The sequence below is a fragment of the Rhinoraja longicauda genome, chromosome 36 (genome assembly GCF_053455715.1).
Source record: "Rhinoraja longicauda isolate Sanriku21f chromosome 36, sRhiLon1.1, whole genome shotgun sequence".
NCBI lineage: Eukaryota > Metazoa > Chordata > Chondrichthyes > Rajiformes > Arhynchobatidae > Rhinoraja > Rhinoraja longicauda.
Window position 1 is genome coordinate 14,566,718 of NC_135988.1, and position 24,390 is coordinate 14,591,107.

Below are 24,390 nucleotides of genomic sequence, written 5' to 3' on the forward strand. Positions count from 1 at the left end.
TTACAAACAAAGAAAGTTAATTAACGAGAGTTATGAGACGTTAACATACCGGTCGCTGCGTAACTGTAACATCTTTAGATGATGGAGACTGGTGGTGATGTCCTGGGGACAGATCCCTGTTAGTTTGCTCAGCTTCTTGATGCTAAGTTGCTTGTCATGGCATTGGTGAAGGCACTCCAAGATCACGCTCTTCCAGTAGGCCATGTACGAGAGGCGACCCAGGTCAGACAGTGGCTTCTCTGGGGACCCAGCCTGGCCTTCTCGCTTCGACAGCAAATAACCTGGGCACACAAAGTTTTATGTACGTCAGTTTTCAACCCGAATTACCGTATCCCGAGCAAGCGCAGAACAGCTGTGACAAACATCAAGATTCAAAGAATCCGGCTCGATATATATGTCAGGGAAAATACCGTCTGGGTAGCTTACAACCTCACAGATTAAACACTAAATTCTCCAATTTTAGAGAACGAATCTGCAGACAATACCACCCACCCCCCCCCCCCCCCAACAAACACACTTTAAAATTTAATTATCAAACTTTTTTTCCCCTTCCTCCCCTCTTCCCTGTGCCCCATGTGAAATCGCACCCATTTCTCCCCCTTCCACCTATCTATATTCCTTCTTCAGCTTCACAATCTCACCTCTTCCATCCTTATCTCCCACTTTTTGTCTTTTAATTCTGGCCAACCATCTGCCTATTTACCTTATGGCTCCCGCCCCCCACAACTACTCTAAGAAAGGGTCCCGACCCTAAACGTCACCGATCCATGTTCTCCAGAGATGCTGCCTGACCCGCTGAGTTACTTTGTGTCCTTTTTGGGGAATTAAACTCTTATCTTTCATAGAATGAGAGAGCAGAAGTGCTCTCTAAAAGTCATAGAGTTAGAGCCAGGCTGCGAGGCCTTCCTAGCCTCCAGTCTTTAGTAAAATAAACTGATGTGACCGAGGTGCTGCAATGTGAACTTCAGGTTGAAGAAACAGAGTGCTCAATGCAACGAGTTAACACACAGTGCAACAATGAATTATCTCACGGTGCCCTGTGACTCTGTAACAACTTCCATTTATCTAGTACCATAAAGAGTAAGACATTGGAAGACACTCTGCAAATGTCTTTAGCCACAGCGAGTTTACAAGATGCCCCTGGCACAGAGTCTGCAAACTTACTATCCAGCAGCCTCGGGTGTTCAGTTCTGCACACAGGGAACTGAATCAAAGTGATGGGTCTGGCTGGCTGGTGTATTAGCTCCCGAATGAACAACAGTGAAGGAGTAAAATAAGAACGTCCAAAGGGTTTTATCGTGAAATGTACCAAGCAGAGCAATGAAATTCTTACTTGCAGCATCACAAGCAGGTTTGTAAAGACAGTACCCAATAGCTAATGTAATGAACAAACATTAAAAATGTTCAATAAATAAATAAACCTACATAGTGCAAGAAACAAAGCAAAGTCCAGTCCCTAGTGCAACCAAGGCAGTTTGTAGTTTAGTTGGAGTTCATAATGTTCAATAGCCTAGGAAAATAACTGCAGATGCTGGTACAAATCGAAGGTATCACAAAATGCTGGAGTAACTCAGCGGGTCAGGCAGCATCTAGGAGAGAAGGAATGGGTGACGTTTCGGGTCAAGACCCTTCTTCAGACGGAAAATATATAGTCACCCATAGGAATATATATTGTAGCACCATTCTCCCTGGTCTAGTCATTTTGAGAGAAATGTGAAAAATATCTGGAAGCAGAACTTCAATTGATTATTAGCATGGAAAGATGAGGCAATTAAGACTAGTGTCTTAAATCATAGCTTTTTGAGTCATAAGCAGCAGAAGAAAATACGTCATGTTAGAATCTCTGTGCCAAACGTCACCCATTCCTTCTCTCCTAGATGCTGCCTGACCTGCTGAACTACTCCAGCATTTTGTGATACCATGTTCAATAGCCTGATCGTCGTTGGGTAGAGGCTGTTCCTGAACGTGGACGTTACAGTTTTCAGCCTCCTATACCTTCTTCCCGATGGCAAGAGCGAAATGAAAGCATGGCCAGGGTGGTGTGGGCCCAGCAGAAAGCAATGGAGGTGGGTCAGAGAAAAGACATGGAAGGTCAAGGACTAGGAAAACTAGGTAATGAACTTGGGAGATGAAGAAGGTGGGGGCAATGTTGTTTGTGTGTGTGTAAAGTCACCATGGAATCTTTACAAACCACAAACTGCTTTGCAAGCAAAATATAGTCTGGGGATACGGTGAATCTGCTGCAAACCAGTAGTACAACACGATGAACATACAATACAATACAATATATCTTTATTGTCATTGTACAGGGGTACAACGAGATTGGGAATGCGCCTCCCATACGATGCAATAATTTAATTAGCTAGTCAGTATTAATTTAAACAACCCAATGAAACAAATTGTAACAGTTTTAAAACAGAATAAAGTGCAAGTAGATCTGTGCCGGATCACTGTGTGATGTGACCATCCGGCTCAGCAGGACCGGTTCATAGCAGCTATGGCCCTGGGGATGAAGCTGTTCCTGAGTCTGATGGTGCAGGCGTAGAAGGCCTTGTATTGTCTGCCCGATGGTAGAAGTTCGAACAGACTGTTGCAGGGGTGTGAGGAGTCTTTGTGGATGCTGGTGGCTTTTCTGAGGCATCGTGTGTTGTAGATGCCCTCCAAGGCTGGTAGCTGTGTTCCATTTCCACAGGTGAAGCTCCTTGTTCTGAACGACTGTTACAAAATGGATTTTGTGTGGATATATTTATATTTTGCCTCACTATTTTCCCACACAGTGCATCTTGTGGAAGTAAAACTAGGTTCAAGAAGAATCCTCCGTATCTTTTCCATACCATTAGATTTCGGGAAAGTCTGTCGACTTAGACTGAAATGCTCGCGTTTTATGGCAACCTGTTAGATGGAATCTGGTAGAAACTCCACAGAAAATGTAGCTGTTCAAGATTTAATTTTTACTTCCTGGTAAACTTGACAGCTCAATTCAGTGCTGAATAAATTACAGCCACCTTCATCCAAATTTTTTTTAAATCATATGCTGTGAAATAAAATTTGACGTATTGAACCCACTGTGTTGATTCATACGAGACTAGATTTCACACAGTGTTTCTGTGCCGGTTGCAGTGACTGCTACCGTTATCAAAGTAAACTGGTCAATCTTTTCCTGTCACCCCAAGAGTTTAAACATATCTTAAGTATGTTTAGAAGAAGAACATATCTTAAGTATGTCTGAAGAAGGGTCTCGACCCGAAACGTCACCCATTCCTTCTCTCCTGAGATGCTGCCTGACCTGCTGAGTTACTCCAGCATTTTGTGAATAAATACCTTCGATTTGTACCAGCATCTGCAGTTATCTTCTTATACTACTTAAGTATGTTTAGAATCTATGTGTGCAATCTTATCAGCAATCAATGTGCAATCAATCTTATCTATTTGCATTTCCTGTGCAGCTGTGCTGGAGTGCAGTTCAGTACAGTTTAGTTTATTGTCATATAGAAAATAGGTGCAGGAGTAGGCTATTTGGCCCTTCGAGGCAGCACCGCCATTCAATATGATCATGGCTGATCATCCACAATCAGTACCCCGTTCCTGCTTTTCCCCCCATATTGCTTGATTCTGTTAGCCCTAAGAGCTAAATCTAACTCTCTCTTGAAAACATCCAGTGAATTGGCCTCCACTGCCTTCTGTGGCAGAGAATTCCACAGATTCACAACCCTGTGGATGAAAAGGTTTTTCCTCATCTCAGTCCTAAATGGCCTTATTCTTAAATTGTGACTGCTGGTTCTGGACTCCCCCAACATAGGGAACATTTTTCCTGCATCTAGCCTGTCCAATCCCTTAAGAATTTTATATGTTTCTATAAGATCCCTTCTCATCCTTCTAAATTCCTCGTGAATGCAAGCCCAGTCGACCCATTCTTTCCTCATATGTCAGTCCCGCCATCCCGGGAATTAACCTGATGAACCTACGCTGCACTCCCTTAATAGTAATAATGTCCTTCCTCAAATTAGGAGACCAAAACTGCACACAATATTCCAGGTGTGGTCTCACCAGGGCCCTGTACAACTGCAGTAGGACCTCCTTGCTCCTAAACTCAAATCATATCATCATATCATATCATCATATATATACAGCCGGAAACAGGCCTTTTCGGCCCACCAAGTCCGTGCCGCCCAGCGATCCCCGTACATTAACACTATCCTACACCCACTAGGGACAATTTTTACATTTTACCCAGCCAATTAACCTACATACCTCTTCTTGTAATGAAGGCAAACATGCCATTGGCTTTCTTCACTGCCTGCTGTACCCGCATGCTTACATTCAGTGAATGATGTACAGGGACACCCAGGTCTCATTGAGCCTCCTCTTTTCCTAATCTGATACCATTCAGATAATAATCTGCCTTCTTGTTCTTGCCACCAAAGTGGATAACCTCACATTTATCCACATTATACTGCATCTGCCCACTCACCCAACCTATCCAAGTCACCCTGCAGCCTCATAGCATCCTCCTCGCAACTCACACTGCCACCCAGCTTTGTGTCATCCGCAAACTTGGAGATGTTACATTTAATTCCCTCGTCTAAATCGTTAATATATATAGTAAATGATAGCATAGTCAGGATCGAACCCGGGTCTCTGGTGCTGTGAGGCAGCAACTCTACCGCTGCGCCACTGTGCTGCCCAAACCTTAGGAGATTTTGCAATGCACTTTTGATGCACTACAATGCACTAGTGCAACTAACCTGGATCATCCTCCCATGTTGGCAGCAAATAAACTAACACATTGTTTTTTTCTTATTATTCATGCAGTGAAGCCTCAAAACTTAGCATGCCTATCCAGTATCTTCCTTTATTTCAGTTGTTAAGGGCCTGATTTATCTTAGAAGTTCACATCAGGTAGCATTAGGAATGCTCTTTGCATTTTTCACCTGCCCTGCTTAAACGATGGATGTTAACAAACGCTCAAACATTCTGAAATAGAACTTTTCACACGGGGAGAAAAATGATTAGGAACATTTAACTGGACACAAGCAGGCGCCCATGAAATTAAAAAAGTGGTGGAAATTATGACTGAATTCTAACATGACGTATTTTCTTCTGCTGCTTATAACTCAAAAAGCTATGATTTAAGATGCTAGTCTTAATTGCCTCATCTTTCCATGCTAATAATCAATTGAAGTTCTGCTTCCAGATATTTTGCACATTTCTCACAATATGACTAGACCAGGGAGAGTGGTGCTACAATATACATTCCTCTCATGCATGAGTGGTGCTACAATATACATTCCTCCCATCACCTAAATCGAACAAATCCTGAGGCTGGATACTCCTGGATACTTATAGGAGCAGAATTAGATCATTCAGCCCATCGAGTCTCTATCTTTCCCTCTCAACCCCATTCTCCTGCCTTCTCCCTGTAAGCCCCTGACACTCAAAAGACTCAAGTCACAAACCTGTCCTAAAAAAAACTAATAAGCTTTCAACATCCTGGTCCAACATTGAAAAATGAGGTGAATACATTTGTAGAATACAGAAGATCAAAATTTAATCATAAAACAAAATATTTCCTAATTTATCTTAGATCCCGCACATTTCTCCAAATTCAAGAATGTTGCTTTGAGCTTGTAGAAATCCAAAACACAATGAAATGCCACCAACAATAAAAGCCAGCAAGAGTAAGCTAACTGCATTCTTGGAGATGCTGTTAAAATTATGCTCAGTTTTATTACAATTAACATAGAAAATAGGTGCAGGAGGAGGCCATTTGGCCCTTCGAGCCAGCACCGCAATTGTATGGAATGAAACTTTTTCGAAGGTTTATATTAAATTGGTTCAACATTGCCTTATGTAAAGGAGTACAGATGTCTCATTCCTCATTCGGTATTTCATCACCAGTTCTTAAAAAAAAACCCCGCAATCTGCAACAGGACTGTCCACTTACTGAAGTCGATGAGAAACCTTCCATATCCCTTCCTCTGGTACTGGGGAAGAATCATGATACAGGAGACGTTGTACTTCTGCTGACAATGCTTCTCCTGAATTGGAAAGAAATCATTCGGAAGAAAGAAAATTAGCCAGGATTACAAAAACATGTGGAGTGCACATTAACAGATATCAACTCCCCAGGTTAGTTCCGAAGTTAATCGTTTAGTTATATTAGATACAGCGCGGTAACAGGCCCTTTGGTCCGCACCGACCAGTGATCCCAGCACATTAACACCACCCTACACGCACTGTGGCCAATTTTACATTTTATACCAAGCCAATTAACCTACAAACCTGCACATCTTTGAAGTGCGGGAGGAAATTGAAGATCTCGGTGAAAACCCACACAGGTCATTGGGAGAACGTACAAACTCTGTACAGACAATCACCCGTAGTCAGGATCAAACCCGGATTTCTGGCTCTGCTAGGCAGCAACTCTACCGCTACGTTACAATAAACTACAGATACAGTAATCTTGAGCACCTTGCCATTTGCCTGAGTTTATAGGCTATTGGATTGAGGGTTTGCCATAAAAGTCTTAGCTGTCCGAACTTTGCTCTCTTAATTTTAATAAACTTTAATTTTGTGGTCTTTTACAATTTAACATCTTTGCAAGCAATTATCATTTATAGCATAGAACACGCCACCTTCAGGAATAGTGTCCTTTCTGGTTTAACATAAATTAGGGAAAAACATTTATTTTTCAAAATGTAATCACTGAGTGCAATGTTCAGGTTTGGCCCGGTGGTCTTCCAAGTACTTCTGTGCACCCAGGGGTCATGGGCAACAGCAATACTTGGCAGCAATAATGAGCATCCAGCTGTGGCCTAACTAGCATCATCTGGATCATCCATATTCTGTGCCTCGACTAACAAAGAACGTCATCTTGTAATGTACAAAAAGGAACTGCAGATGCTGGTTCAAAAAGAGTTTCTTTCCCTTTCTCCCCCGACTCAGTCTGAAGAAGGGTCTCGACCCGAAATGTCACCTATTCCTTTTCTCCAGAGATGCTGTCTGGCCCGCTGAGTTACTCCAGCTTTTTGTGTCTATCCTGCAATGTACCTTCATCTACCTTCATAACATGCTCCAGGGTTCTACTGTTCCTCCACATCTCTCAGTGTCTTCCCATTGATTACATATTCCCACGTCTTGTTTCAATTTGCTGAATGCCTCACCTCACATTTTTCTGGATTCAATTTTAGTTGCCCTTTTTTTGCTACATGGCTAGACTATCTATCTCCTCTTACAGTCTAAACCTCTTGTCCTCGCTGTCAACTACACAGCCAATATTTTATCAATTGCAAATTGTTTTATCATGCCACGTGCATTGAAAAATGTCGTAGTCATACAGCATCGAAACATGCCCTTCGGCCCAACTTGCCATGCCAACCAAGATGCCCCATCTGCACTAGTTCCACCTGCTTGCTTTTGGCCCATATCCCTCTAAACCTGTCCGATGATTTCTAAGTCTAAATGGAATCTAAATCGTTAATATAAAATTCAAAAGGCAAAGAGGCTGAGCAATGTGGCCTCTCCCACTGTTAATAGCATCGAGTCACAAAAGCACCTGTCAACTTGTGTTCTTTTCTTCCTGTCACTGACTCAAATTTGCTGCTCTCCATCGGATCCCATGGGGTTTCATCATATTTAATACGCTGCTTATGGAACAATGTCAACAGCCTTGCTAAACTCCAAGTAGACTACATCACACGTTGCCCCTGTCAACTCTTGTTTCCTCCAAATCAAATTAACAGGCATTTCCTTTATAAATCAAAGCAGACTGTCCTTGAATAACCTGTGCCTTTCAACATTTAGGTGTATGTTGCTTCCTAAATAATGTGTCTGACAGCGAAGCTAAACTAACTGGCCTGTAGTTACTCGGCTATTCCTTTTTAAATAAAACATCAGCAGTTGTTCAGTTCTCTGGAACCACTCCTGTCACCAATGAAGTTGGGAAATGGTCAGAACCATAGATGCGACAACGATCGCCATGGAACAAGGAGTAAAAAGATGAGTTGACAAATTGAGCTGGTGCACAGTACGTAATATAGAAATGGCTGCAGAAAATTATGGAGCTTGATGATCTACTGAGAAGCTCAAGACGATAACCAGAATTGAGAATGTGTTCTGAAAATGGGGAGAAATAATCACTACAAATTCTGTTGCTGTGTATTTTTCAAAGACTCATTCTAACATACTCACCTTAGAAAAATAGCCCACGAGATGACAGCCCTTGTTGTCGTTTTGAGTCAGGACATAGAAGAGAAAGGGTTCCACATCATAGTACAAGGTCTTATGGTCAAGGAAGAGCTTGGCCAGTAGGCAAAGGTTCTGACAGTATATGGTGCTGATGTTCCCATCCACCTATAATTAAAAGACAATTGTTAGAAATAATACGCAAAAATTAAAAAACTCTGGATTACCACAGTCACTAGTTCGTCAACATCTAAAAGACGAGCATCTAATCATCAAGATATAATTGTCATTTGGAGGACGACTAGGGGAGAGAAGACGGTGGGAAAAAAAAATGCTAATGGAGGAAAAGGGGCATCAGGCTAAAAGTGCATCTAGAAATGAATCATTAAAATGTTTCCCACAGATCACAGAATACAGCACAAGAATAGGCCCCTTCAGCCCACAATATCCATGCCAAACATGATGCAACGTTAAATAACAATTTTTGAATTGTAGTCGATTTCTCATGAAAAGAAAGCAAACCAATTAGAACATTATCATTGTACTTGAAGAAGGTTCACAGTTTAATTGCGGGAAGAGTTTAGATTCTACAATACAACAACGCGATGTAGGCACGAGGAACTGATGATGTTGTTAATTAAAAAAAGACACAAAAAATGCTGAAACAACTCAGCAAGTCAGGCAGCAGCTCTGGAGAACATGGATAGGTGACATTTTGGATTGGGATCTTTCAGACTGATCGCCGGGGGGGGGGGGGGGGAGAAGATAGCCGGAAAAGAGGTGGGGACGGACAAGTACTGGCAAGTGATAGGTGAATAGGCACAAAATGGTGGAGTAACTCAGCGGGTCAGGCATCATCTCTGGTGAAAAGGAAACGTTTTGGGTTGAGACTCTTCTTCAGTCTGAAGTGTCCCCCTATTCCTTCTCTCCAGAGAAGCTGCCCGGCCCGCCGAGTTACACCAGCATTTTGTGTCTATCTTCAGTGTAAGTCAGCATCTGCAGTTCTTTCCTGCACAAATGATAGGTGGATGCATGTGACTAGGTTTTTCTGATTAGCAGATGGCTGGACAAAGACCAGAGATGAACAGACAAAAAGTGTGAGATAGCAAAGCAGGGACATTCAAGTTGTGTGACAGATAAAGGGTTTAATTTAGTTTAGTTTAGAAATACTCCAACCTATCTCAAGACAATTACAAAGCAGCGTTGCTGTATGCCTTGAACCATGGGAATATTACCCCAAAGCACAAACAAAACTGCTTGTGATACAATTAACTTTGTTTGTCAAGCTGTGTCATATTCCGACCTCTGCATTATACACCATGGCAGACCAATTTCATGGAAGTCAGATACCTGAAACTTACTTCAAACACAGAGATGTTGTTTTTCCTGTAAATCTCATTTGCTGGTGGGTGAAACCAATTGCATTTTTTCATGTGTTGCTGCAAAATACTTTTGCTCTTCATGTACTTGAGGCAAAATTCACACAAGTATAACTTCGGCAGCCTGCAAGAGAGAGGTGCATGGATAAGGACACCACCAAAAGAAAACCCGCTCAAAATCCAATCCAAATCCCAAATCCAATGCCACTCTTCCCCATATCCCCATTCCCATCGGGCAAAAGGCACAGAAGTGTCAAAACGCACAGATTCAGGGACAGTTTCTTCCCTGCTATGATCAGGCAACTGAACCCATCCTCCTACCACAACTAGACAGCAGTCCCGAGCTACTATTTACCTCAATGGAGACCCACAGACTATCTTTGGTCGGACTTTACCTTGCACTAAACATTATTCGCGTTATTCCCTTTATCATGTAACTGTACACTGCGGATGTCTTGATTGTAATCATGTATTGTCTTTCCGCTGACTGGTTAGCATGCAAACAAAAGTCTATCACTGTACCTTTTACACGTGACGATAAACTAAACTCAAACTCAAACCCGTATCGCCACTCGCTCGTGTTAGGCTTGCAGACCCACAGAGAACGTTCAGACACATATCTCCAGCCAGCTCACCCACAGTAACAGCTGGTATATATTTAACAACAGCGGATTAACCACCACAGTGCCTCCGGGCTCTCCCTCTGTGCCACCCCAATGTCACATCTTGCATTGAAGTTAGCAACCTGTTAGAAAGCTGGCCCCGAGTTATGGACTATAGAAGCCTGTGGGCACTGTGGTACAGGGAAATCAGAGTAGGGCCCATGTACAGTTCTGATGACTACAGGCAGCCACTTCATTATACCCCAGCAGAAGAGGACACTCTTGGAGATGGGAAGTGGAGTACACCCAAGGGAGCCGAGTGCAGCTTAAAATTAATTTAACGAGTGTGCAGTCAAAAAATGTATAATATCCTCAAATTTAATCAATGTCATAATTTTATTTATTCCAAAACAAAATGTGAATAAAATCCCAAAGATTACTGAGGGGAAGAAATCTAAAGTGTGGGGAAATGACTTGGAGCTCCAACAACCATTTTGATGGTGAATTGAATTGTCGAAGAATGTTGGTAGGATTGCATTTGTCCCCTGCTTAGCACGACCTCAGTTATTGTAGACTGCAGTCCAAAAACCTCACTGAACATTCAAATAATAATCTGGGTGGAATGCATCTTGCTGTGCTGGGAACCTATTGTTGCTGCTCATTGATGTGTCAGGAAATGGGCGGGCTGGGACAGTCCGCACAGCAGTGAATCGCCCAACAGAGCTGGTGCTGGGCACAGGAGGACAAGCGGCGTGGCACCTCAGCCCCAAGATGTCACCGGCCTGCAAAGGGTCAATGGTCAATTAATCGCGCAATCTGCACGCCTCTTGGGAGGAAACCCGAGCACCTGGGATCCCCCTGCGAGTGTGGCAGGAGCGTGCAAACTCCACACAGACAGCAATGCGCAAACTCCACACGATCAGCCCCCAGGGATCAAACCGGGGGTCGCTGAAATCATGAGGCAGCAACATGAAGTGAGGAGCCATCTCAAAAAAGAGTGAATGTACTTAATGGAAGTGCATACAGTGACTGGCAACAGTGAGAGTCAGCAAGGAAGGAAAACTGCAGATGCTGGTTTAAATCAAAGGTGGACACAAGATGCTGGAGCAACTCAGCGGGTCAGGCAGCATCTCTGGAGAGAAGGAATGGGTGATGTTTCGGGTGGAGACCCTTCTTCAGACTAAGGATATCGACCCGAAACGTCACCCATTCCTTCTCTCCAGAGATGCGGCCTGACCCGCTGAGTTACTCCAGCATCTTGTGTCTACCCAGCAAGCTCCATGGAAAAGATAATACGCTCATATTCACCACACACAATTTAACAGGCACACACTGTGATGTCCACTGTGGACGATGCAAATGACCCTACAACGAAGGACTAATTTCATCGTAGCAGCTGCAGATTAAAAAATATATTTCCTACACCCAAAATGGCTAGTTCTGCATCATATCTTTAAAGCCCAGCTCTTGTGTCAGGTCAGAACTATTCAAATTTCCAATGATTCGATACATTCCTCTCAGCAAACGCTTTCTGCAAACGTGTGACTACCGTGGTTCTGTGCAGACCCATTTCTAGAACGATCTAGTTGAAGCAAAGATCAAACAAATTCTACGTGGAATAATTACAACACAAAAAAAAGTGCCTGAACTCGGCCAATGTAAGAGGGCGGCAAAATGGGTAACATTTACTCAGCTGACAAGAGACACTATCTCGCACACTGTCGCAAGACGCCATTTCAGGACAGCGAAACAATGACCTACCACTCCACGGTCAACTCTTCTTTCCACTTGAGAAGATAATTTTACTGCATGTTGACCATCTGTGCTTCTGCTAAGGGTCAACATTCTGTGCCAGCCTGATCAGCCTGTTGGCACTCAAGACAAAAATCACTAACTCCCTCGGCTTATTTCTGCACAAGGCTGTTATTCTCCGTTCTACAATCACTGGATACTATAGGTGGTGCTTGCTGCCCAGAAACAAGCTCAGAGTCAATACTCTGAAGAATAAATGAGGGGATTAAATCGAGAAGAAAATCGTCCCACATTAAAGAGTATTGGTCCAAGTGCAAATTTTTATTTTCCCAAAACAAATTGGTTCAATTTAATTAACTACACTAACTGATGACACATTAAAGCAGTGATATCAAGGACAGCAGACGCCGCTTGCTTTGACGATATCAACTGAGAGAATGGCCATTTTTACACGTTTAAGGCTTGATTTGCTGTAATAAGGCTGGGAGCTGCAATTCATTAGTTATACCACTATCTACTAATGGGCACAATCAGTGTTGCAGCATACTTCGATATTGAAAAAGGAGATCTCAACCTAATTTAACCACTCGGTTGTGTCTCTTTGATTTAATGAGCTCTATACCTCATTTCCACATAAAATGCATTGGAGCTTTGCTGATGAGCCTCATTAAAGCACATCGCAATGGACAAACAGAAAATGCGCGACAAGGGATTGAAGTATAATGAGGTAAATGTTCAGTGTTCAGGGTAATGAAAACCATCAGTATTGTATGTTTAAGTGGTAAGATCATGAATTCCTAAGAGTGGGATTTAATTTGAAGTGCTGAAATCCAACATTGAGTAAGTGGGCGAGTGGCTGCATCTCAGCACGGCACAAGTCACAGCGAAAGGATTTGATCCATTGTGCACACTGAGGTACTGCAGCAGTTTGAATGGTTAAAGCTGAATGAAGAAATCAGCAGCAAAAAAAAAAAACACTGGTAAACAACCTGCTCCTTTGCCCAATCAGGGAGGGCTTGTAAGATTACTCGGAGCTGAACAATAAAAGAATCCCAGCCCTCAGCAAGGTTTCCTTACTGAAAACAGGAACATACTGGCTTGGAAATCACTACGCTTACTACGGGGGGGTTGATTTGGTCCCTGCACGGCAACAGCCTTGCGTATCTTATCGCATTTGACTGTAAAAAGATCACTACCTTCCCCAACCCTTCCCCTCCAACCTTCCCTCTCCCCCCTCGCCCAACGAGCCGCCTCTGACATGGTAGATATTGACCAACATCTTAATGCAGCTAGTTAACCCAAGTGGAACAGAATAATCGACTGCCCTGAGGGATGAATCAATCACTCCTTTACATAACCAGAGTGTTTTCAATCTGCTGATTTTAAACAGCTTGCAACACACTGAATACCCAAGCACCTGGTAACAAACAAAAAAAAAGCAAGGTATATATTTTAAAGGAATCAAAATGATTTAATGGAGGAGATTAGCGGCAGCTTTCTTCTGAGCAATACATTCAGTGCACGAGACAGTATTTTCTGACGACGACCACTGCGAGATGCTGCATGATGTCATTCAGCTTAATAACAAGGACAAAGTGCAATCACCATCTGGAGGGTTTTTTACGCTGGGATGAAGCCTTAACAATGATCTTCCACATGAGGGATGAGATTAATAATCTTTAGTCTGTGAAGTAATTCTGATCAGTCCTATCATTGACTATGACCACTGCGTTTAAAATAATTCTGGAACACCGCACGTATTCCTATTTTTCAACACCCATTATTCAGTCGGTGATCACCGACGCAGACTATGAATCACATTCCAAATTAACTGTTCATTCTACAATAAAACAACCAAATAATTTCCTCTATTTCTCTTGCAAATTAGATAACTCATTCTGCAAAGCTAGCATTTAAATGCATAAAGTGATTTTGATACGTGTTTTAACTCACTCGCATTACAAATCCAAACCGACTGCATGATCAGACGTTTCCTTCAGCTTTTTCCCTCTCCCCACCCCTCCCCTTCCCACCTTTAAAGAAAGATCACGAACTGAAAACACAATAAATCAAAATAAAAGGTAGATGCTGAAAATCTAAAATTTAAACAGAAAATGTTGGGAACATCCAGCTAGTCAGGCTGCATCTGCGGGAAGAGAAACTGAGTTAAGGCTTTAGATCGACAAAGTGTCTTCAACCACATACACGAACTCTGTTTCTTTTGCCATAAATGTGGCCTGCCCTGCTGAGCGGTTCCTGCATGGTCTGTTTTAAGAACATCAACTCTTTTTCTCTCATCAAAGACCTGTCCTGCTTAAGCAACATCCTCATTTTTTTTATTCATCGGGGTGAACAATGATTGAACGAAAGCACTCTGTTTTACTTTAATTGAGTTGAGTTGAGTTGAGTTGAGTTTATTGTCATGCGTATAGCAAGAGCAATAGTATAGGTATAGCAAGAAGTTTTTGTTGCGTGCTAACCAGTCTGCAGAGCGATAATACATGATTACAATCGAGCCATCTACAGTGTAGGTACATGATGGAAAATAACGCGAATAACGTTTAGTGCAAGACAAAGTCTCATAACGTTTGTTCAAAGATGGACTGAGGGTCTCCAATGAGGTAGATAATAGTTTAGGACTGCTCTCTAGTTGTGGTAGGATTGTTCAGTTGCCTGATAACAAGAAGAAACTGTCCCTGAACCTGGAGGTGTACGTTTTCACACTTCAATACCCTTTTCCCGATGGGAGAGGGGAGAATAGACAATAGACAATAGGTGCAGGAGTAGGCCATTCAGCCCATCGAGCCAGCACCGCCATTCAATGCGATCATGGCTGATCACTCTCAATCAGTACCCCGTTCCTGCCTTCTCCCCATACCCCCTCACTCCGCTATCCTTAAGAGCTCTATCCACCTCTCTCTTGAAAGCATCCAACGAACTGGCCTCCACTGCCTTCTGAGGCAGAGAATTCCACACCTTCACCACTCTCTGACTGAAAAAGTTCTTCCTCATCTCCGTTCTAAATGGCCTACCCCTTATTCTTAAACTGTGGCCCCTTGTTCTGGACTCCCCCAACATTGGGAACATGTTTCCTGCCTCTAAAGAAGAGGGAGTTCAGTCCCCCACCCCAACACGCATCAAATCAAGACCACTGATGACCTTCCCCTGGACAACACGCAACCACCAATGCCTCGCCATTGCAGCAATTGCAATGGTTAGTTCGTTTTAAAGATCTAAGTTAGTTTTTTAAAGTCCAAACAAAAGCAGAGAATGCTCAGACATACTGTACCTGGTATACTCCTGGGGATACGGAGAGGAATACCAGGTCTGGATCTCATATTTCCCGAATTCAATAACAGAAGGTGAGCGGACTTGTGGATCTGGTGGGCCAATTACTCCAACTTTCTGTGGAGGAAGAGAGCAAGAATGTTAAGTATTTATAGTTCTTGTACTTTTTTTAAATCCCAGAGGCATTTTATCACGATATAAAACTTTAGAAAGAATTCGAAGGAATATATAATTCTTCAGCTAAGAGCCAACTTGAACTCTTTGTTTATCTAATGTTAGGCACAAAAGTGTTTTCCGTAGAAAAATGCCATCATCACCGTGACTCATTCTGGAAATATACCAAGCTGCATTTTCACCCCAAATGCACTCACACGACTAAAAGGCATTAATGCCCTATTGCTCCTTCTTGTTCTTAAATAAAGGCTCATAAATTAATTATCTCCAGTCTTGGAGTGTTAAAAATATCTTTACAGGATTCTCCAGTGTTGATTTGGCTCCGCCAACATGAGAAAGTCCAAGTGTTTTTGATGGCAAACATTTACATGTAGAGAAAGCAATGCAAGTTGCAATTGTTTTGCTGTTTCTCCTTTTGCCGCCCCCAGCAGTTGGCTGTGCAATAATCTGCGATGGGGCTTCATTACTTTCACAAACACTCCCCGTTGTATTCTGGCAGCAAGAAGCAAGGAATAACAGTTGCCATGGAAGAGAAAAAGAATAAAGGGAGAGCAGATCAAACTTTACAGTCAGGGACATTTAAACCCTGGTGGAGGAGGTCAATACTGGAGGAATAGACAATAGATGCAGGAGGAGGCCATTCAGCCCTTCGAGCCAGCACCGCCATTCACTGTGATCATGGCTGATCATCCACAATCAGTACCATTCAGAAAATAATCTGCCTTCCTGTTCTTGCCACCAAAGTGGATAACCTCACATTTATCCACATTAAACTGCATCTGCTAATTCACCCAACCTGTCCAAGTCACCCTGCATCCTCATAGCATCCTCCTCACAGTTCACATGGCCACCTAGCTTTGTGTCATCTGTAAATTTGATAATATTACTTTTAATCCCTTCATCTAAATCATTAATGTATATTGTAAATAGCTGCAGTCCCAGCACCGAGCCTTGCGGTACCCCATTAGTCACTGCCTGCCATTCTGAAAGGTGCTTTGTCCCCTGTGGCTCAGAAGCCATTGAAGAACATCATAAGCTATTCCAGAACAGCCACATTTTTAAAAAAAAGCAGAGTCAGCATTCTGACCTGGTGTGCCCAGCCAAATTTCCCAATAGTTAGGTGGAATGGAAAAATACACCTTGGGGCACTTCCTATTGATGCAATAATGCCTTCTCAGTTAGCTTGTGTATGGAGATCAGATGAGGGCAGTTTTGGACCTTGGTCACTCTGCCTTCAACAACTGAACCATCAGCAGGTATAGCACACCTGGAGTTAGAGTTCAGCAGGATATCAGTAGAGAAGCAGAACCCATGCTTTACAACATGTTACCACTTAGAAAGGCAGAAAATTGGCATCAAAATTCACAAAGTACATTGACTGTTTTAGAGATTCTTATCATGTTGTGCATTTCTAAAGACGCACATGTCAATGGAAAAGAATATATGGAACCACTGGAGATACTGAGAGACTGATAACTGCTTTAAGCACACATTCTTGCTCACAGACACCATACACGCAGAAGAGAGACATTTTCAAGGAACTCATTGTGTGTTCGTGGAGTGAAACAAAGCGCAACAACACAAAGGTTTCCTTACTGGGAGACCGGAGCATACATTTCCTGTTTACATACAAACTTAAATTTATCAAAATCTATCAAAACTTAAGTTTGACTTTTCAGAGTTACTGTGACTAAAAAAAATACAACTCTTTCGATGAAGAGAGATATTGATGCTTTAAAATCTATATTTGGCATTGCTTCATTGAAGCATTAACATATTTGACACACTAGTAAACCATGTGCCAGCAAGTACACTACATTGAGGGCTTGTCTGTTCAGCTCTGAAGTCTTGACAAGTCTTGAGAATGATCAGCCATGATCACATTGAATGGCGGTGCTGGCTCGAAGGGCCGAATGGCCTACTCCTGCACCTATTGTATTTGTCTATTATCTATTGACAACGACCAAGATTCACTGTTGTCCATCCGGCTGCTTGTGTAAATGAGCTGTCAGATCCTGCATTTTCCACTGCCGAGAGCATTAATTTGCCCTTTTAGTTTTTTTGAAAAATTGCCATCTGTTAAGCATATTTTTGCAAAGGAGCAATCTAATCTGATTCAAATCCTTCGGATAGATTTAATCTGTCCTTCGTGCAACTTGTGCCCTCTGCCACCTGCCTTTAGATTTCATAAAATGCAATGCATCAAACACAAGTTATTTTCAGAAATTCCAATTACATTGTAAAACAAGGCTGTAAAACCTGGAAATCCTCAAAAAACCCATTGTGTGATTTATAATACTGACACAATCAGATGCAACAAAACCTGTATGGACAGAACACTTTTGATATGGTAAAACCTTTCACGGTGCGACTTAGAGCCATCACAGAAGACTGGAGCCCAAACCATAGAAGGAGAAATTAAAGCTTCTAACCCAAGGCTTGCTCAAAGAATTGGATTTTAAGGAAACTTCTGAGATTTGGGGAGCTTTGAAAGTTTGGACTCCAGGCTGTTGATGGTGGAATGAAAAATATCAGGGAAGAATTTTCATCTCTTCACTCAAGTCATGTTCCCGATGGAAGATATTCATCCAGATGTTGGCTAAGTGCAAAGTATTCATTTTAGTATTCCTGCTATTTTGATATCAGCACCCGAGTTTCAGGTAACGACACCAAGCGCTGGAGTAACTCAGCAGATCAGGCGGCATCTCTGGAGAACATGAATGGTGGTTCAGGTCGAGACCCTTCCTCAGACTCATGTGCCTCTCTCATTTGCCCCATCCTCAGTTCATTTTAATTATGTCAACAGAATGGTTTCTGTTTTTTTAATACATTATACATTAAGTTAGTTTATTTTGGCTTTTTAATTGTTCCTTGTTTCCAAAACTTTAGTCACCATTTTCTTTGCTAATTCACCAAGTACACGCCCAAGCTCAGTTTCAATTGTGCTGTTATTTCTCTACTTTTTCACGGTACGTATTTTAAAGATAGTTTAGCATTATTTTATAAAAGGACATGAATAATTATTTTACTCGCACATTTTCTATTTCAGCGAATATTGCCAATTTTGCCAACTTTTATCCTCACTTGAATAAAAATTGGAAGAAATGTTCATTCCAATTTATTACTTTGGCCTTCGACATACATAACTTCTTAATCTATCAATGTTCCCAGTTTATACACAAACTATCTCAGTCTTGAAAGCCTGCCATTACTCATTCCCATTTTTCCTGACTAATCTTTCTTTCCAATCCATCAATTTGAGGTGACACCCCAAATCAATAAAAATGACTCACTTCCCATGACATATTTTCATCTTTTGATTTTTCTTTGTCTCTTTACATAACTAGCTCAATCCCAGTTCAATCTTGCTCAATATCATCCAGATATCTTCCTACTGCAGCAACGACTGGTTGCCTGATTTTGTTCCCCAGAACCAGATTTTGCACTGTTGAAATGTGTAAACATAGAAAATAGGTGCAGGAGTAGGCCATTCGGCCCTTCGAGCCTGCACCGCCATTCAATATGATCATGGCTGATCATCCAACTCAGTATCCCGTACCTGCCTTCTCTCCATACCCCCTGATCCCTTTAGCCGCAAGGGCCACATCTAACTCCCTCTTAAATATAGCCAATGAACTGGCCTCAACTACCTTCTGTGGCAGAGAATTCCACAGATTCACCATTCTTTGTGTGAAATTTTTTTTCTCATCTCGGTCCTAAAAGACTTCCCCCTTATCCTTAAACTGTGACCCCTTGTTCTGGACTTCCCCAACATCGGGAACAATCTTCCTGCATCTAACCTGTCCAACCCCTTAAGAATTTTGTAAGTTTCTATAAGATCCCCCCTCAATCTTCTAAATTCCAGCGAGAATTGTTAGAATTTAAAGTTAGAATTGATTTTTTTCAATTGCTACAACACAATTGTTTTAAGATTATATCACAGTAGTATTCAAAAATGTAAAAGAACAGGGTCGGGTAGGACAGAGACACAAAGACATTTCAAGCACCACCCACACTAAGCAGCTACTGAAAGAAGACTACAAGAGTCATCCAGCAAGGAAGAAGCCGTTCAACCCAACATGTCTTTGCTAACCAAGGTACTCATCAAAGCCTGGATAGAGTGGATGTGGAGAGGATGTTCCCATCAGTGGGAGAGTCAAGGACTAGGAGCTATAGCCTCAGAATAAAAGGACGTACCTTTAAAAAGGAGATGAGTAAGAATTTCTTTAGTTATGGGGTGGTGAATCTGTGGAATTCATTGCCACAGACGGCTGTGGAGGATAGGTCGATCATTATTTTTTACAGTGGAGATTGACAGATTCTTGATTAGTACAGGTGTCAGGGGTTAAGGGGAAGGCAGGAGAATGGGGTTGAGAGGGGAAGATAGATCAACCATGAGTGAATGATAGAGTAGACTTGATGGGCCTAATGGCCTAATTCTGCTCCTATAACTGTGAACTTATGAAAGCCAGTTCCATTTACCCACTTTTGACCCATATCTTTCTAAATCTTTTTTGTCCACATATCAGTTCAAATATCTTTTAAAATGTTGTTTTAAAATTTAAGAGATTTTGAATACAGCAAAAAAACATGTCTTACAGATGGCTGAGGGAACAGAGTTCACTTGTAGGTTTAGAAGATTATGCAGAAAATGTGTCAACAATCAAGATCAGATTAGATAAGCAAAGGATAGAAAAGTGGGTGATGGGAGATGGGAAAATGGTGGGTGATGCTACAGTGATAAGATACGCAGAACTTCAATGTTAACACAGCATGATTCGATCAAATAAAATGTTCATTGTTTTTCCACCAAATATCACGGGTTACTGTGCAAAATAGTCTTTGAAGTAAAAGCAAAAAGATTTAAGTTTTCCTGTTTCGATCAATAATTCAAGCATCAGAACAACTACTAAAGTATAAAGTAAATTAAGATCTTAATCTGTACAAATAATCAAACACCGGGATTTAATGACATAAAATGCAAGATAGATCAAGTCAGGGCTGTAAGAAGTCAATGGGCGGCACGGTGGCGCAGCGGTAGAGTTGCTGCTTTACAGCGAATGCAGCGCCGGAGACTCAGATTCGATCCTGACTACGGGTGCTGTACTGTAAGGAGTTTGTACGTTCTCCCCGTGACCTGCGTGGGTTTTCTCCGAGATCTTCGGTTTCCTCCCACACTCCAAAGACGTACAGGTATGTAGGTTAATTGACTGGGTAAATGTAAAAATTGTCCCTAGTGTGTGTAGGATAGTGTTAATGTGCGGGGATCGCTGGGCGGCGCGGACTTGGTGGGCCGAAAAGGCCTGTATCTAAAATATGGAAAAAAAAAAAAAATTTAAAAATATATATATGTAAATCCTCTGTAGAGATATAAAGCACTTTTCTCGACATGGGCCCTCTTGATGCAATTTTACTTCATTCTGAATCAGATGACAAGTAATTTAAGGAAAGGATATCTAACACTTACATCATTACCACACATGTCCACAGAAACAAAGGGAAATGCTTCATCTCTGGGGGAAAGCGGATCGTGAATGCAGAGCAACCCGGTTAACTCCATAATCTAGCTACTTCTCCTCAACTAATGTCGATGGATAATATAAAAGCATTGTTTCACCCTTTGCTAGTCCGAATCGTTTATAACCCATAAGAGTCATAACATGTGTACACAGTGAACTAAATCAGAACTGGTATAATCTTCGAGGACAATTAGCTTCCTGTCACATCGACCATTAAAAAGGCGCATTTTTATTCTGAAGGAAGGTTTTTGGTCCATGATACGTGGAAACAACAATAAGGTTTCATGGCTATTGCATCACAGTAAGAAGATTTAATGCATCAACTTATAAACACTGACGTTGAGATGAATGTTTCCTGCATTTATAGCTTTCTATGAGGCACAATTATTTCACAAGGGCCATGCATCCTTTGGCCTGTATCATTTCTATGCTTCATTTCTATGCATCCTAGCTCCTGCTCATTAATGAATGAACATGGTTAAGTTTATTTTGGTAAACCATACTTCCATCCTGTTTGGTTTTGTCTGATTAGGAGCCAAATGACAATAACATTAAGAAGAAAAATAATGTTTTCTTTGGGGGATGAAATTTCCCAACTTCAAGCAGTCTGGGAAAGTGTTTCATTCGTAATTAACATCTAAAATCAACTTTACCAAGTTCATTTCTAATACCATCAAAGTTAGCCATGCCCAATTCAGAATTATAACTTGCCTTGTCTATATCCATAACTATTTTAAAGCTGAGAGAACTGCGGGTCACTGGTCCCAAAAACCTTGCCCACAGACAGTCCAGTAACTTGCCATTCCAAATTTCCTAAGAGTACATCAAGCTTTGTCCAGCCCTTGTAGGCCCTCAACATATTACCCAACATATTCCCGAACACATATGACGATTTCTACCCCTTCTATGCCCTTGACAGTCCCAGTCTAGATTGGGAAAGTTAAAATCCCCTACCATCACAACCTCATTAGTCCTACAACTGTCTGTAATCTCCTGACAGATTTGTTCTTTTAATTTCCGTTGACTATTTGGGAGCCTATAGCACACTCCAACAACGTGATCATCCCCTTTATATTTTTCAGCTCCAATCTGTAGCACCTATACCCTGGAACATTAAGATGCTTGTCCTGTCCCTCTCTCAGCCAGGTTTCCATTATGGCTACAACGTCCCGGTCACATGTACCTATCCACCCGAGTTAATCTGCCTTGCCCATCAAGCCTCTCGCATTACAATAAATGCAATTCAATCCAACAGTCCTTCCTCGCTTCGTGCTGTGATCCTGCCTATTCTGTCCTCTGAACTTTCTTGCATCACCTTCCAGACAGACTTTCAGCCTCTCACCTGCCTCAGTCTTACATTGGATGCCGTCTCCCCCTGCCAATCTTGTTTAGTCCTTGGCATAAATGAGTACGCCTGCCATCTCTACCTCAGTATTCTCCATAGCTAATGAATATCCATAACACAAAGAAAGATTCCTCCTGACCAAGACTATACAATAGATACTAGATTTAGCAATACCTATAAAACACAGTCAAGAAAAAACGTCTGCTGATTTTCATCTGCCTCCCTCTCTAATTTGATAAATTAGTACTCCACATATTCAACATGAATTGGAGAAACACCAAGGGTGGTAATAGTGTTTTTTATCTCCATCCTTTGGTGTCTCACTGCATCAGGTAGAGTGTCGCAGTTGTAGAGTTTCTGCCTCACAGTACCAGAGACAGTACCGTATGTCCACTTTGAAGACGTTCTCCTCCCCTCTTCGACGAGAGTTTAGCAACATGCTCTCTCGCTGCTCCCCCTCTGTGATTCCTCCTGCCCTCCTACTCTACGACCACGTTTTGACCCAGACTCGCGACTCTGTTTTCTCGGGACTTGCCTGCGCCTCCATCTTCTCACATCAGTCTGAAGAAGGGTCTCGACCCGAAACGCCACCCATTCCTTCTCTCCTAGATGCTGCCTGACCTGCTGAGTTACTCCAGCGTTTTGTGATACCTTCGATTTGTACCAGCATCTGCAGTTATTTTCCTTCAGAGACAGTACCGGGTTTGATCTTGGCTACGGCTGCTGTCTGTGTGGAGCTTGCACGTTCTCCCTGTGACTGTGTGGGTTTTCTCTGGGTGTTCCGGTTTCCTCCCACATTCCATTGACGTGCAGGTTTGTAGTTTAATTGGCTTCTGTAAATTGCCCCCAGTGTGTAGGACGTGAAAGTGCGATGACACGGAACTGGTGTGCGCGTGATCAATGGTCGGTGTGGACTCGATGGGCTGAAGGGCCTCTTTCCGTGCTGTATCTCTAAACTAAACTAAGTACAAGCACCGCAAATCTGACAGTGTGTTTCCCCTTCCAGGATCCTAATTATTTGCATAAATGGTGAAAATCACTTGTCTTCACATTGATCCTGCAGAATTGTTTCCCAAATTTCATGCGCTTGTGACACCCTTACGTAACTGTGATGAGGAATCCACGCTGAGTGATAGCAGGCAGCAGGTTAACAGGGAGAAGGCTGCATCCATTCAGAACTCAGCAAGTCATTGTGCAGCATGCTGAAGCGACGCCAACTAATACAAAACAACTTCTCAACAAACGTGGGAAGTGAGTCATGAAACTGAGGCACGGTGGTATCTAAAAAAGAGCAAGGCCCTGGGAATTTGGTTCAGTGCCTGTTTGCTCCCATTTCAATGACTTCACAAAGAATAAGCTGCAGACGGTTTAGGTCGTCAAGCACTGGTTAACAGATGACAGACTCCCGTGAGCCAACAACGCACTGTAATAGTAAGGTCCTGTTCATCTGGGCTACCTTCTTTAAAAAAAAAGCTAACTGCATGAACTTACACAAACATAAATCTGAGCACAAAAGTTTGAAATGAATCTCCCAGTATCGCCACAAATCTTCACCTTGTGCCACCTGGTTTATAACATTGGGCCACCAATAACATTTTTCGCCTCAACAGCATCCCAAGGGTGTATAAGAATCATCAAAAAGACCATATTACAAAACAAAAATTAACGTGATTGAGTGAACATGTGCAAAGACAAATTATTTGGGGAAAACAATTTTAAACGCTGAAGAGAAAAAAAACTTCCAGAGGAACTCAACGGGTCAAGCAGCATCGATGGGGAGAGGGGAATTGTCAATGTTTTGGGCTGTGAGCCTGCGTCAAGGCTAAGTGTGTAGAGGGAAGATAGTATAAAGAGGTGAAAGGGAGGGGCGAGGCAGGACTTGCTGGGAGATGGGTGGACTGGGTGAGATGGGGACGATGAGCAGATGGAGGAGGGGATGGGGAACTTCAGAAACAAAAGATGGAAGATGATAAGTGGAACCAGATCAGGAGCGGATGCCCAATATTCATCCCTTATTTGGTTCCATTTATCACCTCCCAGCCTGCTCTCCTTCTGCTTTCCCTTCTCCCCACTTCCCTGCCCAAAGTGGCACCATCTGCCTTTTTTCCTCTTCTTGTTTCAACGCACCACCCAGCAGCCTCTGCCTC

The 24,390-nt window shown here is 42.3% G+C and overlaps 1 protein-coding gene across 1 annotated transcript in view; it reads right to left on the reverse strand.

Annotated features, from left to right (window-relative positions):
* LOC144610427 (histone acetyltransferase KAT6A-like) overlaps positions 1 to 24,390 on the reverse strand; it is a 156,813-nt gene that overhangs the window by 19,813 nt on the left and 112,610 nt on the right. The window contains exons 9-13 of the mRNA XM_078429092.1: positions 15,207 to 15,322; positions 9,546 to 9,687; positions 8,191 to 8,352; positions 5,945 to 6,038; positions 50 to 281 (exon numbers count right to left, since the gene is read on the reverse strand). Of these exons, the coding sequence (XP_078285218.1) occupies positions 50 to 281; positions 5,945 to 6,038; positions 8,191 to 8,352; positions 9,546 to 9,687; positions 15,207 to 15,322 (746 nt within the window). The remainder of the gene's footprint in view (positions 1 to 49; positions 282 to 5,944; positions 6,039 to 8,190; positions 8,353 to 9,545; positions 9,688 to 15,206; positions 15,323 to 24,390) is intronic.